The sequence below is a fragment of the Trachurus japonicus genome, chromosome 6 (assembly GCF_045865225.1).
Source record: "Trachurus japonicus isolate A0001 chromosome 6, Traja_1.0".
Classification (NCBI taxonomy): Eukaryota; Metazoa; Chordata; class Actinopteri; order Carangiformes; family Carangidae; genus Trachurus; species Trachurus japonicus.
In genome coordinates, this window is record NC_140912.1 from 20,834,481 (window position 1) to 20,856,547 (window position 22,067).

Below are 22,067 nucleotides of genomic sequence, written 5' to 3' on the forward strand. Positions count from 1 at the left end.
TTTAGCTCAGATAATGGTTTTATTTTGGGTTGTGACGATGCATGACCTACTCTTCCAGTCTACAGATTTAGACGGGGTAAAAAAACAACAACAACAAAAGAAAAGCTGGAGAGCTGTGAAGTGTGTGAGGCTTTGGATCTAGTCACAGTTTGAGTTTCATTACTTCAGTCAGTGCAGCAGGCTTAAATGTATTTCTATGCTGGGTGTGTTTGGTCCGTGTCTGTGTGAGGGCTCTGTGGTTGGCAGATCTCACACTGTGGCACCCTGTAGAGCAATGCTTCCTCCTGATTTCTCTCACTTTCAGTCTCATGACAGCTTTGTCTGCCTGTCTGTCCGTCTGTCTGTCTCCCCACGACCGTAGCCTCCAGCGTCCCACCACCACCCAACCTCTTCTTTCATCATTTATTCCTGTACTTCCTCTCCTCTTCCTCTCCGTGCCTGGTGTTGCCCCATGGCTGGTTTGTTATTATCCATTCCCCACCCCCAGTAAAGAGGATAAGGCTTGCGATTAATGCTAGGCTGGATAAAGCTGGAACTAGCCGGGTGAGAGAGGAGGGCCTGACAGACCCAGACTCTTTTGTTATTGGCTAAGCATGACATCATCCCTTTTGTGCGGCCACTGGCAGGCCGCGGGCTGGGCACGTGCAGACTGGCTGCATGGTGTTAAAGCCGACTCCCAGCTAACCCCTCTCACGCACACACACACACACACGCACACACCATCCTCTCTACCCCCCACATGGCTCTGAGCATCGCCAAGAGCGCTGCCTCAGCCAGCCAAGACAGCAAAGGACACCATTGTGGCGCTTTTGTTGGGGAAGTGAATGCAGGAAGCGGGAGAGCAGTGCTGAGGGTATTCATGGATGGGCTGCTGCCTCCACCTCTTCCCTGGCTGCCTCCCGCCTCACATCCCATTGAGCACTAATAGCCTGCGTCCCACAAGGCGCTGCACTCACCCTCTTTCATAGAAGCTCCCGACGCTTCAGTTAACTGAGCTGAATGAACATCCATGACCAGTGAGCGCAGCGGTCGGCATCAAAATGGTGTCCACTTTCTTATCCCATCTCCTCATAACCTCTTTATTATTGCTCTCTGTTAATGTAGGTCAGAGAAGAGCTGGACACACTAAGTGGGCTAGGTGCTAGTGGACCTCTGCTGGCTGCTGGGAGAGCGATGGCTTTTAGGCTTAGTTGGGAACGGTGCTTCCTCGTGCCTTTTCTGACAGGCTGCACGGTAGGCGGCTGGTTTCTTGGCTTAAGTCTGGCTAATCCTTGCTGCTGTGACCAGGACAGTCGGCCAGGCAGGCAGGCAGGCAGGCAGGCAGGCCTTGACAGATGGACCAGAGGTTTTTGCTACCAGCAGTCAGCTCTGGGAATCACCCTTCCCCCTGTATAAAGACACGAAGGCCAGACCTCAGATGAATGAGACCCAAAGTAGGAGGGAGAATACAGCAGCCTATTCACAAACGGAGCGGTGATTTGACATATTTTACATAAACACAAAAATCCACTGGATCAGCATACTGACCTAAATGAGTGGATTGGTTTATTAGCCAGATATGACTGAACCACTTTTTTTTAACTTGTAAGTTCAGTGTTTCTGGTAACTGACTGCGCAGTAGTACGCAGTGAGTTACATCTGCTGTTGAAATCCACACAGGGAAAGAAAAGGAACATTTTTTATTTCCTAGTTTTTTTGGAAATTGACCAAAAGAATGCAGTAAATCAAATACACTGAGTTATTAGTCAATAAATCAATGTGGTGACTGACAGGAAATTGATCAAAAACAGTTTTTAGAACGTAGATAATCAAAACACTGTTTAATGTAAATTGATTACTTTTGATTTTACTTTTTAAACAGACAAATACGCTTATGGATTTTGTCAGGCCAAGCAGGAACAACAAAGAGTGGCTTGTATTTAAGTGTCAGACACAGGGTAAAGACACTGGCCATGTCACTGGAAAACACCATATAGTTTTCATTGTTCTGAACACAGAAGTTTCCAGTAAACAGCGACACACAATTTCAAAATGAAGGAAAACACATGAGTGTGTCATCTGTCTTGACAGTAGCAGCAGAACTTAGTTGATGACTCACTGCATGGATTGTTTCCCTGATTACCCAAAGGGCAAACTCAGGGAATTTTTTAAAAAAATATTTCATTCACATTTTTCCTTTTTGCTCAGTTCAAACAAAGGCGCTGTAGCCAGGGGTGGTTTTTCAACAGTCAGACTTGTCATGTGTTTGCTTTGATGAGATCATGGCATGAATCACTGTTTGCTTGAAGCTCCTACTGTCTAACATAGACACACAGTCATATGTTGTATAAAGTTTCAGACATAACCTACTGCACCCTGATCTAGGAGAAACAAGTACATAGAAAGACACATAGGCTACTTTTAAGATATTTAAGAAAGATGGAGGAGATGATTTGCAGTTATGAATTGTGGTTTTCATTATACTGTATGTAAAGTGAGGAGGAATAACCGGACCTGCAGCATGCATGCTCTTGACAGACAGCATTTTAGTTTTCAGACAGACAGACAGGTGGAAATTGTATACTTGTGTATAAATCTGTACAGGAATTACTTGTATCTGAATATGTAACCTGTTGGGGCCTGGTGTGTATACTGTGTGTGTCTCTGTGTGTGTGTCTCTGTGTGTTAGAGATCCTCTGACATTCAGCAGTGTTAGTGTGTGATCAGATCAGGTGACCACATCCATGGATGTGATGACCTCACGCTGCACATGCACAAAGGCATCAGGGACTTTCACCACCCTGCCACATCTTCACATCCTTGTCTGACACACACACACACACACACCCACACACACACACACACACACACACACACACACATACAGTATATATAGTTGCAACACTGTACTTTAAACTGTTGACATTCATTTCTTAACCCATAAACTTCAGATAAATCATCAACGTACTTCCAGCCCCGTAACTTAAAACCGTAACTCTAAACACTAATTCTGCATTTGGTCCTCGTAAGGATAGAAGCACAGGAAGTCCGCGACACACACATCACACCTACTAAAGCACACATGGAAATGGCAGCTGCCAGTGCCAGTCAATGACATCATCATCTGGCCCCAGGGTGGGATCTTTCTGTACAGCAGCGAGTTGTATATGTTGTTGCGCCGTGTGTGGCAGCCGGGTCTCAAACTGACGGATCAACTGCTAGCAGAGGTCACTGCCTGTTGCAGCAGAACCTCTGTCAGGACGTAATGTACTGTATGTAGGGTCAAGTGTGTCATACCGTGCATTTCGATGTTAAAAGACAGCGTGTGATCAAAATGCACGGTGTGTTTTATTCCCCCGGTGTCTGCTTTGGGGCTCTGTGCAGCTTTAACATTTATAGTCGGAGCTGAAACTGTTAGTCAAAGAGAGTTCACACTGCAGCCACTTGTTTTCTGCGGGACGTCCTACAGAGCTCACACTCCGAGAACCCGGACCGCGCTTCAGGAATGTGGGGCCATTTTTAGACCGTTTGTGCTGATGTTGTGTCACAGGCCAGTTCACACACAAACACACATAGTGTCCCCGCTCGGCAGCACTGACCTTGTCACTGGTCAGTAACACTGTGCTGAGATCAGAGGAAACCATGTTTCACTTGCACTTAAACGTCAGCTCGGGCCTGTGTCTTCCCAGAATTCCTCTGGTATCTTTTGTTGCCAAGCTACCAATCATTTATGTTTCATGGTGTGTGTGTGTGTGTGTGAGTGTGTGTTTGTGTTTGCGTACAAACTGTCCGTGCAGAAGAGCATTGACAGTAAGGACAAGCCTTAATGTGCCAGACCTTGTTTTTCCTCCCGCTGCTTTCATTTTTCATAGCACGGGTCAGTTACTGTAGGATGATGTGGAGTCTTTCTCACTGTCTCTTGCACAACACCTTCATTTTTTTCACATTATCTCTAAATTCACACCATGAGCACAAGTATACAAACTCCTTCTGTATTTCATCTGCTCTGTCTCCGGCTTTCTTGTTGCCTTTACGGGCGACAGGAGAAAAATAACCTCTCTCCCCGTGTCTGCTTCTTGTTTATGTCCTGCTGAGATGCCAGCCTTCAGATCCTTTACAGGAAGCCTGGGTGCAGCAGGGTTGTAGCATTTGGTCTGCCAGTGCCACCTTCTGTCCCCCCCCTCACCTCCTCCTCCTCCTCCTCCTCCTCCTCCTCCTCCTCCTCCTCCTCCTCCTCCTCCTCTCTCTCCCTAAAGCTGATTCTCCTCCTGCCTCGATCGTCCCCTTGATCCCCTTCATGAGTTTCCTCGCCTTGCTTCCTTCTCCCTTCTCGAATCCCCTTGTTTTTTCCCATTTGTTCATCTCGGTTTCTATACTCCTCCCCTCCCTTCCTCTTTCTCTCTCTCTCTGCCAGTGGCATTCCTTGTTTACCTGCAGTGTGCATGCGTCAGAGCGCCTGGGCCAGTACAGTAGTAATTGTGGTGATGCTGTAGCACTGCAGAGGGATGAGAGATCTGTACTACTGCTGCTGCAGTCTTGACAGCCAGCCCCGTGTGCTCCCCTGGGTCGTTGACCTCTAACACTGCAGCAAAACTCTATGCATATAACATACTGAGCAGGACGTATGGCCGGAGCTTATCATTCACACACAATCTAGCTGATATCCTACTATCTCTACTATCATTCACACACTATCTAATATAGGCAGCTATTTCTTTCAGCTTACAGAGAGTGTGTTCAAAGGGAATGAGATCAGGTGTAATTTCATCCTGCAGGCTGAAACACTGAATGAACCCTCAGTGCACCATGGAGTTTGTGGAAAATCCACATGAAAAAATATTTTAACTGTTAAAAACCATCTGTTTTGTTTAGCACATTGTGAAAATCACATTATAAGCCCCATACACCTCAATGCAGTGGTAGTTAGCAAGTCCAGAGAGTGAGGTGGAATACTTATAGAGCAGTTTTACAGACACCAAAGACACGCAGTACATAAGATATGGTGCAAGTTATGAAATCGTTAAGCAGGGATAAATGACTCACTGTTTTGTTAAACCTGAACACATCACCCACTGCTTGTCCGACAGTGAGTAACAGACTGATTAACTGTTCTATTTTTACTCCAGTATTCATTTTATGTCTTCACCTTGGAAAATAAACTTTTTTTTTTCGTTTTTTTTTGCGCTGTGTTTGGTAGTGTGCAGCGTAGAGTGTGTGTGTTTCTGTGTGCTCATTTGTGCATGTATGTGCAGCCTGTAATCCTCAAGCATTAAGATCAAGATCCCAAATTAGATCTGATCCCATTAGGATTATTAGCCAAAATTATCCAGGGTAAAGATGGAGGTGTAGGGCATTTAAAACAAAGAAAGAGATGTGAAGATGAGAATGCAAGTATGAAAAATAACAAATTATTAAAAAAACAAAAAAAAAAAAAACCTGGAGTGAGCACTACTGTATATTTTACCTAGACAACACATGAATGCTAATAGCCACAAGGCTTTTCTAACTCATCTAATTTTCATCCGATTTTATCACTGCATTATACAGCAAACAGTAGATAAATGACAAACAACTGGATAGAGAGATGAGGAATGACATGTGTCTTTCTTGATTGATGGTAAGGATCATCTGCATCATCTGCTGCAGCTTTTTCATGCTTTTATGTCAGTGTTATTGTTTGATGCAGCAAAGCATGGCCCAAACCAGGTTTTTATTGGACTAGAGCCACTTTCTAACCAGACTGACTTTGTCCTGTCCATATCACCTGCATGGCGCTCTGCCAAGGCGTCCTGCTACAGCTGCTCTGTAAGCAGAAACATAATCAGGCGCACTCCATGCACACTGTGTAGCTGTGTGTACCATTAGCTATCATCACCGCTGTGTGCCTCTTAGCAGACGCAGAGTGAATACAGCGGCTGGCGAGCACTTGAGAAAGTGCAATTTTGCCTTGAAGCTAATGGCTGCTCCATGGCGAGGAGGGTGTTCTGTACAGTACGTTGAGGTAAACAAAAGAAATGAAGCGGGCTGTCCTGTCTCATCTTCGTCTCCCTCCATCTCCTATTCTCCCTCCACCATCACCTTACCCTCACTCTTCTCTTCCTCCTTTTTATCTCCATAACCCTCTCGCATCTTACCCCACCACCCCACCCCCCCCTCTCTCTCTCTCCTGCGTCCTCCATCCTCCTCCCCTCCCTCTCTCCTCTCCTGTCCAGTGGCGGTTCAATGATGCAGTGATTCATAGCTGCAGTAGGCGCTGCCTGATGGTCATGTGACCAAAGCCTGCCTGACAACATGGGGAACAACACACAGCCGGGTTGGTGTGTGTGCGTGTATGTGTGTGTGTGTGTGCGTGCACCACCAGCACATGCTCGCACTCTCACACACACACTCTTCTCCACACTGGCGCATGCTCATATCTTCTTCCTGACAAAATGACACAAACAGCATCACTCTGATGCATTGATGGATGCCCACACCCTTCATAGTGTCATAGGCAGCTTTACCTCCCATTACCATAAAATAACCCCCTCACCAGACCCTGCACAGCAAATATTACAGTCTTAGTTGCACGGCGCAACACTCAGCCCTCATGCATTATTCATCCCATCTTCATAACTTACTCTAGAGTCACCTCCAGTTCCTCCTGCTTACTGTTGTCATCGTTGGCATTGACACAGCCAGTGTTTATTGCCACAACTCCCAGCAGTATGTTTGTGAGTTCATTTTCTTTTTCCGTGTTTCTGCTTCCTGGTGTGTATCAGGGCAGCGGCGGCAGCAGGTTTGATCTGTGCAGCGCCTCACGTGCATTTATTGTCAGAATTACTGTTGCATGATGACCTCACTCTGCCAAGAGAAGATGATCCTCAGGGCAAAGCCTCTCTGAAGGGGATATTACACTTAATTACACTACACTGCAAAACGAGAAAATCGATGGCAGTCGTATTAACCGTCTCTGCCCTTCCTTGTTGTTGCCAAATGATTGACTTTCAGTGCTATACCGAATGATGAACTTTACTCTCTTCTTTGTTGTTTATCATTTTGTGCAGGTGGAGCTGGGCAGGAAGCAGGAAGTGGTGGTTTATGACCAGAGCTCCAAGGAGGCGGGGCATCTGTCCAAAGACGGCTTTGTGCACATTCTCATGGGAAAACTGGAGGGCACCTTCCACAAAGTCTCCCTGCTCACCGGTATGTGAGTGCGAGTGGGTCGTGGATGTGATGATGATGGTTTTGTTTGTGAGTGTGAGGATGGACAAGAGCAACATCTTCTTCAGATTTTTTTTTGTTCTTTTCTTTTTGTGTGTGTTACCTTTCCCTGTCATTTTCTGTTGGCTTGTCATGGCACAGTTCAGTCAGCAGGTGTCACTCATGGGCACAACAAAAAAGTGTTTATCCCCCCCCCTCAGTCATGTTGTACTTGCTGTTCCTCTTTTCTTTTCTGGCAGTATTCAGACTTTCACAGGTTCGCAGGTATATGTGGAGGTATGAGGAGAGCCTGGATACAAAGCCTCTCTCGTGACTCTTTGATGCTTAAGCTTCCCTACACTCTTCCTCTTCTCCAACATCCCTGAAATACAGCTGAAGCTTAACTTCAATCCTCTGGCCTTATTTACCACAGTTATTATCCTGTCATAGTGTCCACTAAGCACACTAAGACTTATAATTGAGCCCCAGCAAGACTGTTAATAGCCTCGTTGAGTTAATAACGTCTCAATTGCAGCGGCTGCAGCTTTTTTAAGGGATGACATTACACACACATCCACCAGCGGAGGCGTACGAATCCACCCCAAATGTGTCAGCAAAGAAAGGGGAACGTAATCTGCCTCAGTCAGGATTGGAAATAAGACAGCGGGGGCATGCTGCTAGGGCAAATCTCTGCTCTCCTTTCTGCATCCCCACATCCCCATTCTTCTTCTTCTTTTCCTCTCATCCCCCCCACCACCCCACCACCCCCCCCCCTCCTCCGCTGGGAGATTAGCGTTTTTTTTCCTGAGTCATTCATAGATGCTGAGGATTGCCTCAAAGCGCCCAGGCTCTACAATTAGTCGCAGTCACAGAGATGTACTGAGCACATGCTTAGGCCGGGCACACCCGAACATACTGTATGGTACACACACACACACACACACACACACACACACACACAGTCATGTTCAGTATTGCTCACACACATACGCAGTGCACACACTGAAAGCTAGGATTTTCCTCCCCAGCCTTTTTGATCAGACATCATACCCTTCTTAATGAAAGACCCCTTGTCAGCGATTACCTCCTCCTCCTCTTTATCAGTCTCCTCAGCTCACTCCTGCCACATTTCTCCAGGAGAGAAAAAAAAAAAAGAAAAACGAATCTTTTTCCTTTTTTTTTTCTTCCATTTCTGCCCCGGCTTTTCTGCTGTTTCCACGACAACAGTGGCAGAGAATATTCCCCAGAAGGACTCAGCCAATGGCGTTGGCTGTTGTTTGGGTGGCTGTATTATTGGGGTCAGTGGAGCTAGAAGCGTTTTTGTGCATGCTCGATGTTTATGTGCGTCTGCGTGCGTGTGTGTGGGTGGGCGGATGGATGGATGGAGGGTGTTGCGTGTACATGCAAGCATGCATTCATGCTTTACAACATCGTGCGGATGAGCGCTGCAGGATCTGCATGTGTGACTCTGCAGAGTTTCCATGAGAGAGATGGTGTGAGTTACGAGAAGGGGTAATGGTTGGTAGGGATTTATTGAGCCTTTTTGAGCGGTCGCTGCTTAAATTATTTTTGATTTACAAGATGTGTTCCTAATTAGAAAATAATGAGTGAATGCACAACACTTAGTTAACTGTTTAAGTCATCCATCAGGCATGGATGGCAAATGTTCTCTGCTCCCAGTTTCACACATGTGAGGACTTTCTTCTCGTCTTTCGTAACTTTCTAAGTTTGTATTTTTGGGCTTTAGATAATGGGGATGCACGACAATCAGCATATGTGAAACATGGCTGCCATATGTTTCTCTATCTTCTGACATTTTATGGGCAAGAAGATGATTAAAATTATCCTAAATCGAGGCCCTTTTCCCCCTCTTTTTCTGTCTCTGGATTTAATTGGCTTTACTTTAGATCTCACATTCTTAAAGTTACAACATACTTTAAAATTACACCCCCCCCTCTTCCCTTCATCCTCTCCTCCCTCAACCGCCCTCTTTTCCACCTCTCCCCCCCCCCCGGCCCTTTTACGGAGCCTCTGATTTATGATGCTAATAATTCCTGCGATGACTTCATATCTGACTGATGACTTATTCTCAGCCTCACGCATGCAGACCGCACACGCACTCACCGTAACATTGCTGCAAATCAAGTGAGCGCTAATGTGCTCGGGAGGGGTGAGGAGGTAGAGTCAGATAGTGAGATGAAAAGAAAAGAATCCATAAATGGGATGGACAGGGTGAATAAAAGAATAATTACTGAGCTTGCTTTCTTGGGGGGAAGAGGATTTTCTACCTTAACTGTTACTCATGCAGAGGCTTTCCAGAGAGAGATTAGGACACAATCTTGCAGGGACAGACATTTCAAAAACGGGTTTATGTTTTCAATATTTTAAAGCACAATTTGAATCCTATAAAGTCGGAGAATTAATTGATAGGAGATTGGCAGATAGGCTGCTTAAATAACAGGCTACACAACCCTAATTGCGTGTACTGGGAACACATTGATCCAAAAACAACTCCTCTCGGGTTTCTTTCCATTCACTAATAATCAATAAGTCAGGCTCAGAGCGCACACCACTTCCTACATGTAGATGATGTCATCGAGCAAGCCTTCCACCAATAGATCCATCGCTTTTGTGAATGGGACGAGTCGTCCAGGCAGCGAATGCTGATGTGGGTTTAGTTTGAAACACGGATGTGTTCACACACCGGATGTGACGGAACATAAATACATGAACATAAATGCATGTTCCCGTGGGTTATGCGTTCGTGCTTGTGTACACATGTGTGTTTGTGTTATTTCTTCATCGACTGTGTGAAAAGTGTTTGTGAGAATCATGTCTCTCTGAGGACAGCCTTTTTTTTCTTCTTTTTTTTTTACCACAGCAATGATCTCACCCAGTTGGAGCTCAGGCTGATGCGTCTTGCCTTTTTCAGAGTTCTGACTTTTTGTAGTGCGTAGTTGTGTGTGAGAGTGTGCGTGTGTGCGGAGGAGAACATCACTCGGTCGGAGCCAGCTGCCTCCCCAGTGGGTCTAAAGTTTGCATGTTTCCCACCGAGCTGCAGTGCACAGCCAAACCAAAGACAGCACTGCCTGCTAGTGTGCAGCTAGGTGGTATGTTAACTGAAGCCAATTGCGCAGCTCCGTCATGCGTCACGTCGACTTTGATGTTTGCTTGAAGCTTTTTGACACTGGCATCCAAAAGCTCATGCTGTAGTTTTTAGCAAAGGAAGCTGTAGGTGACAGAATAGAAAGAGAAGAATCAAAAAGGGAGAGAGAGAGATGAGAAAGTGTGGAATATCTACTTCAGATGAAAAGACAAAGAGTTAGATGATGGTTTCAAGTGGACGGGAGGTGGTGATAAAAATAACAGCGCATTTTATTCATAGCACACACATTTTGTCAAAGCACTGTAAAACCTGACAGCTAGAAGGTAGAATCTAGAAATAAAACAATCAAAAAAAAAATGAAAAGACATTATAAAGAGGAAATGAAGGTGTGGGGACATGCAGGTGTGTAATATAGTCTAATCTGTGTGTGTTTATATGTGTGTGTAGAGTTTGCAGATGTGCAAGACTGCTCCTAATCTTTCCCAGTGCCATCTGCCAGTGTTTTTCGCAGGATTACTAAATCGCCGCACCACTGGGTCAAAGAGATAAAGCAAAAGGAGAAAAGAGGGACACACAAGGAAATGAAATAGAGACAAGGGATGAAGGCACGTGCTGGACGCACTGGGCTGAGATGGAGGGCAGCATGTACTGAACATCTGAACTCAAGTGACTTCACATACGCTATCCAATTATCTCTAATTATCAGTGAGGAAACAGGTACTTAACAGATTGATTCGGATAATTGGTTTATCACTTAAGTAATTTATGCTTGTCTCTGTTTTATGTCAGTGTAAAAAGAAAAAAAAACATTGGGAAAATATGCAGAATAATTTATATAAAAATTGATCAATTAATCACAAAAAAAATTATAGATCAATTAATAATAAAAGTGATTATAACAACAGTAAAGAACCAGGTGTTCCCCACTCAGGTGACTTGATGACAACCTGTAATCCTGTTCAGTAGATAGGTATCTGGATGTGACCTCCGACCTCTACGTCATGTATCACCTAAACAGGCTGAGTGAGGATTGAGCTGCTTCACATTCCTCACAGCATTACACACACTAATTTCAGGTTTTAAATAATGTAGTCCACCCAGACTCAAAGATGTCATTATGCATACAGTCAATTCATGTAACTTTAAAGTGCGTCGATGACGGACGTTGTTGTTCCAGATGTGCACATGTGCAAAGAATTAAAGCTCAGAAACAGTTTTCTACTCGTCCTCTGTGTGATTATTGTATCATATCTTGTGAAAAATATACCATGATAAATAAAACACAATGTGCTGCGTACTATTGTATTTGTATGTGGTACGTAAGTGGGACATAGTTAGTCTGCTGACTCCCACGCTGTCAGCCAGACGGCTCGATGCAAAAGCACACAGGATAAGACATGACGATGACATACAGATGAGAGGTATTAGGAGATGAAAGGTGCCGCCTCTCTCTCATTTTCTTTTTGCTCGCTCTCTTTTTTTCTCTCTCTCTCTCTCTCATACACACACATACACTCAAAATGCACACAGGAGCTGCTGTGTACCCCCGGGGCTTTGATGAGATCAGGTTAGGGTGTGACTGCACAGACAGAGGTACAAAGGTCAATTCAGTTATGTGTCATTCTTCTGCGCTGTTATACAACGGGGCGGTGGCCCCTGTATGTGTGTGTGAGTGTGTGTATGAGTGTGCGCGTGCGTGTGCATCCGAGAGAAGCTGAAGAGGTGAGGTAATCGTGGGAGGCCAAATCTCACAATGCAGCCGTTCACAGAGACATTCCAATGAGCTACATAAGGAGGTCTGTTTGTGTCAGTGTGTGTTTTTTTGTGTATGCATGTTCTTGTGTGTCTGTGCGCATGTCTGCATGAATATGTGCATATGAAGAGGTTTCGTGCACGCGCATGAGGCAATGTTTGAGAGTGCACGTATGAGAAAAAGGAAAAAGACAAAACAGAAGGAGGAGAGAGCCATTGAGGAGATGAGGTAATACTCCTTGCGTGTGTGTGTGTGTGTGTGTGTGTGCAAGCTTTCAATTGGCTACCTTTATTCGTGTGTGAGTCTGTGGTTGTGTGTGTGTGTGTGTGGTCTAAGAGCTCTTTCACTGAGACAGGCCGTCATGCTGACCTGTGCAGCCTCCTCTGAGCTGAAAGTCCTGCTTTATGGTTTCTCCTGCTTGTGGAGCCCAGCAGGAAGTCTCCACATCCCCTGAGCCAGCACGACAGACACACACACACACACACACGCATGCACGCACACCTGCAGAGCAGTAAAGTGTGCGAGTGAGTACTTATTGCTCCGACAGACACTGACACTGGTTTTTCTTGTGATCGGAAGCTGCTGAACGTGTATGAGATCATCGTTTTGTTTCCTTATCTAAACTTTCCTTAGTCTCCTAAATCAGTTTGACGCCCCATGCAGAGGTGCTGCCGACAGCGCCACCTCAAGTCCTTTATAGGTTTCGACAACGACATGAATAAAATGACAGATACCTGTGTGAGGTTGTCATGAGCTGTGTAAACAATGCATGAGTGATATTTATTTACTTGCTGCTCTCTGCCTCCAGGTGCGTTGTGATTGGCCACGGCGCAGGTCAGAGAGGTTGCACATTAATTAGAGTTGTGCAGCCAGAGGCCTCTACGCTCAGTCACCTGCACTCCATCCATCCATCCATCATCTTTCCTCTTTTCTCCATCTTTTTCTTCTGCTTCTCTTAACCCTTTAACCTGCCTTTCTTCACCTTCGTGCCCCCTTTTCCTTCCTCTGCCTCCTCCTCCTCCATCTGACCTCTCTCCATTACACTGCGGGGAGCTCCGGCAGATCAATGATTTCATTGAGAAGGAGCCACTGGTGCCATTAGGAGGTGAGCTCACCTTCCCCGGGGAGATCTGACACATTATTCTCAATGACCTCGCCTTCCTGTCCATCCCCTCCTTCCATCACTCCTTTACCAACCCCCCCCCTCTACCCCCAACCCCCGTTTCTTCTTCTCTTTCCCCCCTCTGTCCTCCTCCTTCTCCTTCTCCCCTCTCTTCTGTTTCACGGTGCTGAGAACAGAGCTCTATTTTTAGGCCCAGACTCCTGTGGTCGTCACATCTGGCGCCAGTGGCCTCGGTGCTCTCACCCTGGCTTGTAGATACACAAACACACACATACACACACACACACATACACACTGGCCCCACCCCAGCCCCAGCCAGCGCTGAGGGAGCACAAAGGTCAAAGAAAATGGCCTACAAAAATATCCATGACATCACCTCCTCCTCGCTCTGAGAAGAAGTCGCTGCAGACTTTGAGAAGCCCTCGGAGCTGCTCGGTGACATAATGCTCTGTTTTTCTGCAAACAGTCACTCTGCAGGTATTTAATGAGCTCCCTTTTTAGCCTCACACCTTGATGAGGTATTGTGCAAACCCTTAAATTGCACACACACACACACACACACACCAGCAAGCAAGCAGATACATGCACATATGGGCAGACTCACATATAATATGGTAACAGGGCCCAGAGGAGGCCTGTACCGAGTTGAGTTTTATGTAACAATGTTCTGTTTCTGCCAGTGTTCTCACCCCCTCCCCCGTCTGTCTCATTGGCCTCACATGATGAGCTTGATGTCATTTTCCCCTTCTTTCCCTCAAAACCGGAGAACAAAAACAGGCCAGCATGCGTGTGTGTGTGTGGCTTGCGTGCACAGTCTGATGTTTATGCGTCTATGTGTGTGTGTGTGTGTATGTGTGTGTGTGTTTATGTGAGCCTTTGCCAAATGTTTCCACCATGATGTGAGCTCACTGCTCTGCTTGCCTCCTGCTCCTCTTCCCTTTCTCCTCCATCACTCGGAGTCCCTTGCTAACTCTGAGAGGCCGCACACGCACACGCACGCGTACGCACACATAATAAGTGAAACAGTCTTACATACATACTTTAGCATGCAAAGGAGGAGGATGACATTTTCTACCATATGAGAGAAGATGTGAAAAAATTCCAAGTAGTGAGGATGAAGATTAGAGCTCCAGGCGTCAGCAGAGAGACACACTCGTCTCGTATGATATTTGAGCTTATATGTACTTATGCAAAGTGAGTGCCATTCCCATCCACGTCTTACCATTACTTAAGAGATCATAAATTCAGTCAATATTCCTAGTTATATTGCATCATGGTTCCCTTGAAAATGTCGTAATGCGACACTTGGAAATCACAATTTCACAATCAAGCTCGTAAAGCGTCTAAGTACATTACACTAAAAGGTGAACTACTTATGGAAAAGATTAGTTTGGTACACGTTTGTGTCAGGACAGACCTACTACTGTACATACGCACGCTAACCTTTGATCCCTTTTCTTCCGAGATGTTAAGTGTCATAAAGATCCTGTAGGATTGTGTTTGTACCACAGTGGCCTGAATACTTCAACCCTAGTTGTTTAAGCAGCTTTGTGTATACAGTCCATTCACAGTGCATACCTCCTGGCTCCTGCAGCATTTGAAATCTATCCAGAGGCCTTCTGATGATCCCAGCCCACCCCTGTCATGCATTCATCCGGCATGGAATAAAAATAGTTTGTTTAAACTGTTACCTAGGCAGTGTCAACACATCAGGTCAACAGGAGCTGAAGCTGAGCAGCGTGCTTTTTTGTCTTTCTCTCTCTCTCTCTCTCTCTTTCTCTCTCTGTGTGTGCGACGCCCCCTCAGCACCTCATAACTCGAACCTCACCGTGAATTTGGGCCAAGGGCACGGTAGTTTGGTTGCTGCGCCATCAGTTTACCGTGCCAGCATTTTTATCCCTGATGACTCTGACACACATGTGGAGTGGAAATTTCCAAGTGCAGAAGAAAAAGGGAAAAAGGAGTAGCTAACAATTATGCTAGTTTATCCTACTCGGAGCTGGCCTGCATCCACCAGATTCCATTCATGCTCGGACTGCCCACTGCCACTCCTGTCATACCGTCATTCCCTGGAACAATGGTGGATTCCTGTTTATCGCTGCCTTCTTTGATGCACCTTATCTCTGGCATGCTGTAGCGCTGCTTCCTTATTTACCTATTGGTTGCCATGTTTTTTTTTCTTCTTTTTTTTGTTGTTTTTTTATGGCTGTTTTAATCAGATTTAACTGCACCACCTCCGCGTGGATGAGGTTGTGTTGTATTTCTTGGCAGTTATTTGAAGTGTGTTACAGTATGAGAAAATCTATTTTAATGTGCAGTTTGCTAATTATTTTCCAAAAAAAAAAAAAAAAAAAAGACAGAGGGGGGATTTTCTTTTCCAGGCTCTCTGGCAGAGGAGCGGACTATAGCTGCCTGTAGCGGAGCACAGACTTTTTAATCCTTGGCGGTTTAACACTTTTCCTGGTATGTATACACAGACTTGTAACAGAGGTCTTATTACCGTAAATACAGGGCTGACCACACGCAGGCTTTTGGGCTGAAAACCTCTGGGGGTGCCGCCGCTTCCTGATAAAGGCAGGAGATTTTTCCATCGCCACGGCAACAAGCTAATTTTGGAGTTTCAGGCAGGCCCAAGGCCCCCAGATTGAGAAGCGCAGCGGTTTGTGATCATTCCCGGTCCCCCCCTTGAGATTCTCCCCTATTCACACACATATACACAAACACACACACAGAGTCTCTTGTACACAACCCGATGCACACACATGCATAAGATGAACGCGGCCTACAGAGAGAGGCCACTTCCCCTTCTGTTGTGTAACTATTTCCTGTTTCTGATGAAGTGACATCGAGGCTCCCTGGGGTGAGAAGAGAGGGAGATGTCTTGAGGATTTTGTACACAAATGCATGTCCTGAGCAGGGCCGTTGCTAGGAATTCTGGGCCCCCTGAAAGAATACTAAAATGGGCCCCATACCCCCTGACTTTTCCAGTTTTTTTTCTTAGACTGCGTATGTATTATCATTTTTTATTTAGCCTACTTTGTTTTGACGCTAATGCAGCATTACTATGAGTATTAGTCAGGGTCTTATGCCAAATAAATCAGTCATACAAAGATAAGACTACTGGTTGTTTTTTGTGGGCCCCACTGGGCGCTGGGCCCCTGGAATTATCATCACCTTTCTCCCCTATACAACGGCCCTGGTCTTGAGCATGTGTCTGTGTATTTATATCTTTAGGTGCTTCAGTATTTAAACACCAAAAAATGCTCAGAAGTCCTACAGGCAGCTTGAAAAACCATTTAAATTCACAGTGAAGGCGTTGGCAGGGCGCACATAGAAACAGCTTGCCCAGTTCCTCTCACAGCGTCACGTCATTCCTTCTCTATTGTTCCTCCGTTAGCTGTTGGAGTGATGTCACTGTCGGGCTGTGGATGTGACACATTCACACGCACAAACTCACGCTCACACACACACACACATATATACAGTCTCTGTGGTCTGTAATGGCAGGAAAGCCAAGCCTGACCACCGGTGTTGCGATAGCCGCTGTCACCATGTCCTGTACGCCCAAATACAGTCCCCAGAGTGTAACGCCTTAGGTACTTATGCATGTCCGTGTGTGAGAGGACACAGCTGAGTGAGTAAAAGTTCAGTAATTTGCATTGTTTGTCTTTTTTATATCCCAAAATATTTTCCATAACTGTTTTGTTGCTGGAAAAATAGCAGAAAAATTATATCACCGCTTTATACGGAATAAGTTGGAAATAATTCTCTCCGTAAGCACAGATATAACTAACATGCGTCTGAGGACACTGGAAAAACCAACGCAGATTTTTCTTTTTACACATTACACGCCATAAATTGTCATGACTCAAGCTGCGTGTGCCGATGAGATAATAGTTGGTGTGTAAAAGTAAATTGGGGAATCTGATCATTTCGCTCCGCCGCAGGCACAGACGACACCCTCCACCACACACAGAGACGCCGTCTAAGACAGTCTGAGCTAATTGTGAGACAGGTAGACGAGACACTGGTAGACACTGAACAGTATCTGTGTGTGTGTGTGTGTGTGTGTGTGTGTAACTACCAGAGGACCAGATGGCGTGGCTTCCAGCACTGTTGTGAGGACAGTGTGTCTGTCAGCCTGCCTGCTGTGCTGATAGGAGCTAATTAACACTGAACTGATCTGAGACCTGCCTGTCAGTCTGCATGTCGCGGCGGTACAAGCTGATTAAAAACAAGCCGATCCCCCTGTCAGCTCCTCTCTGACAGAGCAGCGCCCCGTTATTACGCTGCCATACCCCCGTGTGTGTGTGTGTCAGACTGTCCAACGTGCTGGAGACAGTGAGACAGTGAGACAGACGAGGCGTGTTTCCAGTGCGTTGCTGTTGCCTTCAGGTTCTGCAGTGAAACCCTGTGTATCCCAGCTCGGGCCATTAGCATTCAGAATGAAATAACCATCCGTTCTGCTCAAGCGAACCTGTGCAGACAAACTCACCTCTGGGGAAATCAGAGTGTGCACTCACTTTTTTTTTTTACACACATACACACTTGATTCATCTTTTTTACTCCTGCACACCAGTACGCATGGTCCCTGCATATACAGTATTTATCCTTTGATGCACAGACACACACACACACACACATTATGCTTTACTCAAATATGTACAACCGCAGAAAACAGCTGTGAAGTGTCTCACTCTGGGCTAAAATTAACATTTTATATGCTCACAGTCAATGCGCATGCTTTATATGCATGCAAACACATTTACACATTTTTAAACTGTATCCAGGTGTGAAAATATCACTTCTGCAACATTTAAGGCCCTTTCACACCGCGGACGTAACGAATAAACGACACGAAATTGCGAAATATTCGCGGCCAAATATTTCGCATCAAAACCATTCACACCGGCGGCGACGCGAATATGCGACAGATGTGACGATTAGATTCCAAAGTTTCGCTTTGCGACGGGTGGTTCTTCGCCTCCACGTCATTTCTTTAATCTGTTAATTATCCCTCATGTATTCGCTACGTTATGCTGCTGTCGTCTTGTTACCAACTTTACTCAACACAGCAGCAGCTCACTGTCTGATCACTGATCAATATCTGATATGAACACACTATTGCTATTTCTCCTCCTCCTCTCCTCTTTCCACTTACCCCCCCCTCCTCCTCCTCTTCCTCTCCTTCTCCTCCTCTCTTCTCCTCCTCTTCCTCTCCTCCTCCTCCTCTCTTCTCCTCCTCTTCCTCTCCTCCTCCTCTCTTCTCCTCCTCTTCCTCTCCTCCTCCTCCTCTCTTCTCCTCATCTTCCTCTCTCCTCCGAGACACAGGTTATTTATTGTTTACATTAGCGGCCAAGCACGTGTCCATGCGCCCGCATGTCCGGGTGTGTGTGTGTGTGTGTGTGTGTGCGCGTGTGCATGTGCGTGTGTCTGTGTGTGTGTGTACGTGCCCAGAGAGACGGCAGGTGGAGGCTGACTGGCAGAGATCAGAGCAAAGACGGTGAACAACTTATTTTTCCTGTGAGAGACTGTGGCGGCCCGAGACTGTGCGGCCACCGTCTGTTATGGGAAACAGCTGTCTGTGTTCTGACGTGGGGGCTGTGACGTACCTCCTTTTCACGGCACATGATTGGTTGATGCGTTTATTCGCCGGGCGAAAGCTCGGAAAAATCGACCGCACGACGAAAAAAAATTATGTCGCATTTTCGCCGCGACACATTCGCGGTAGGTGTGAAAGGACCCGTGATGAAAACCGGGGTTCGAAAAAAAATATTAATGCGCGAATTATTCGCGCGAAAAATACGTCTCCGGTGTGAAAGGGCCTTTACTGAGTAAAGTGAAGAAAATCCTTGTGTGTATTTTCCCTTTCTTTGATTTTTAAGAAAAATAATTTGTATTTTATTTTATTTTTTTGTTTTGTTTTGTTTTTTAAACCCTGAAATGACTCCAAAAAGTTTTTTTCCCTTGTCAGTATTATATTCTTAACTTTTTTTTATTTTCAATTGAAAAGACAAAAATGCGCACGCAACAAAAAAAGGGTTAGGGAGGGGCTTCTGGTGATGACGTCGTGCAATCTCATTTCATATTGAAGCTTTATAGTCCCCATTTTTCTCCACAGACAAACACACACATGCACACACTTGCGCACAAGCGTGCGCATACACACACAGACACATACACACACCACTGAACATCTCCAACTGGGATTTTTAAGTAGTTCATCTGGTTTATGAGGGCCCGTCTGGTCCTGAAAGCCCCCCTTGGTGTGTTTGATAGCTTACCCTCTTCTCCCCCTTGTGTGTGTGTGTGTGTGTGTGTTTGGTGTCTTTATAAATGTGCTGGAGTGAGTGTATATATTTCTGGGTGTAAACTAATTTCTTGCCAGTGAGGCAGATTTAGCGGTGCAGTAGCCCTGAGTGCTGAGCTCCTCCAGGGGGTTAAGTTGTTTGGAGGGCAGGGGGTCTGCTGCATGACTGATGAGAGCAAGCCTCCCTCCCTCCAGGCTGCACAGATAGAGATGAAACTATCTCATGCATGAGCACATGAACACATGACCAAGTAGTGCACCAGTGATGCCTTAAATCGCACATGCCTCACCCCCGCCCGCCTCATCTTTTCTTGTAAGAATCTCTTTCTTTCATGTTTCTCTAGTTCCTCTCTCGTCTTCACCCACTTTGCCTCTTTCTTTTTGACCTTATCTCTTGTCAGATCTCCTGTAATCTGTCTGGAAATTGGAGTAAGAGCAGAGGAAGGAAGTTTTTTTTAAAGGTTAGAGGGAAAAAGTGTGCATTAGGTGAGAGTCATGACATCTAATTTGGATTATCAATGCAAGACAGTGCTGAAATTAAATATGAATATATGCCTTAATTGAAAAAGAAATGTCTAATCAATAGATAAACCAACTATTGATGTTCAATAATCAGCCCTACCATGCACACACACACACACACACACACACACACACACATACACATACACATACAGGTAATTTCCCAGCACGCCACTGATGTCCCTTTGCAACATGACCGCATCATTTCAGCTTCCATTTCCCTGTGGATTAAAACAACCCCCTCTCTCTTCCAGCAACCCCCTCCTCCTTTAATCACCCCTTCATTTCTTCTCCTCTCCTCCTCAGTGCCTCCCCCCATTCTCAATTGCTCCATCCCTCCATCCATCCTCCCCTCTCTCTCTCCCCTTGTGACTACCTCACCCCCCAGGCATGGCAGCTGCGTTCTCCTGTGGGCATTACATCACTGCAAGAGCAGCCTTGTTACTGATCCCCTGACAACCAGCACGATCAACACACACACACACACACACACACACACCAATACGGATGCATGTACAAAGATATAAACATGTGCACGAGCGCACATGCTTGTGTTTACCCATATTGATGCAAATAAGTGTCTAACAGGTCCTTAACCCTCCCTCTTCTCTAATGTCCTCTTTAGTCTTCATCTTACCCACTGCTGCTCATCTTCCTCACACATGGTGCAGTGCACACACACACACACACACACGCACATACACACACACAAAGATGAACTGGCACCCACATTAACTCACATTCTTCATCACTCTAACCTGACCTATCCAGAGAATGACGTCTCTTTTTCCTGTGATATCCTGACAGATGATCTTCGGTGTAGGATGACACTCCTGACGCTGCCTGTCTCAGCACGGAGGGGAAGTGGGGATGGGCCCTGATGAAATATGTCACGGCAAAAAGATTTGATTTATTTTATGATGCTAGTGCAAAGTTACACGGGAGATTTTAACCTATAACAAATATATTTACAGTTTGTTTTTGGTTTGGTTTGTTTTTTTTATATTAGACCGACATCAGGAGTGTAAGCTTCCTGTGGATACCAGAACTTCCCTCAAATGACTAGACTTATGCATCTATATTCATATATACTATTCAATATAAACATATTTGATTAATCATTTTTTAAGTCTATAAGGTATGTCCATGAACTCAAAGGCCAACATTAGCAAAATGAACACATTCTAACAACTAAACATTTATTATTTAACAAAAAAAAATGGTGAAAATAATACATATATTTGTTGTGATTATTAAAGCTGAAATCTACAGCGTTTTAAAATTATTCTCACCCTATTGAGAAATTGTTTGTTAGTTTGCATCTGTCAGTGACTTTTAAAAAAACTTGTCGGTCAATAACTTAATTTGAGTTATTTATTTAAAACAAGGTTATTATGAGGTTAGTTACACAAAATGTCTGATATAAAGTAAATATCAAGACATCAGACAATTTCCAGGTCACACCTGTTATTTCAGTACATGGTGTATGGGCACTTAGGATATTTAGCAAGTTTACAAACACAAAATGAGACGCTCCATAATAAGTAGTTTGAATCCAAACATGACTTCATGAACTGGTGTTTTCCCAGCAGTGGTCTATTGCACAGATGAGTCATGCCTTACATAAAGTCCTCTTTCATTAATTGACCCTTCATTTAAAAAGCCGTAACTCTCACTGCCCGTGCGGGAGCGACCTTCTTTCTCCATTGCTGTTTACATCTTTCCCAGCATACCTTGTTTGGAGACGCTGCTCCTTGTTGTTCTGGTCTCCAAGGCCCCTTTGGCCTTTCCACACCTTCTCCCTTTCTGTCTTACACCACTATCTCATGCTCATCTCCACTTCTCTCTCTCCCCCCTAGTCTGTTTTGGCTGGTCTCTATGTATGTGTATGTGTATGTAAACTGTGTGTTGTCCCAGTAACAAGCCCTCTACCATAAAAGCACGCTCTAAATCTAAGAGATGTCAGGGAAGTGTGGGGAGGGGGAGGTGGGGGGTGGAGAGTGGTGGTGGCCGGGGGTGACAGTCCCACCTATTTCTGTCACAGCAGGGCACACATGTGCAGTCAATAAAAAAAGCCCTGGCTGTCATTTAA

The 22,067-nt window shown here is 45.3% G+C and overlaps 1 protein-coding gene across 3 annotated transcripts in view; it reads left to right on the forward strand.

Moving 5' to 3' along the window:
• Window positions 1–22,067, forward strand: part of dusp8a (dual specificity phosphatase 8a) — a 45,253-nt gene that overhangs the window by 9,380 nt on the left and 13,806 nt on the right. For all 3 annotated transcript variants that reach the window (XM_085779704.1, XM_085779705.1, XM_085779706.1), the window contains exon 3: window positions 7,026–7,164. In XM_085779704.1, the coding sequence (XP_085635830.1) occupies window positions 7,026–7,164 (139 nt within the window). The remainder of the gene's footprint in view (window positions 1–7,025; window positions 7,165–22,067) is intronic.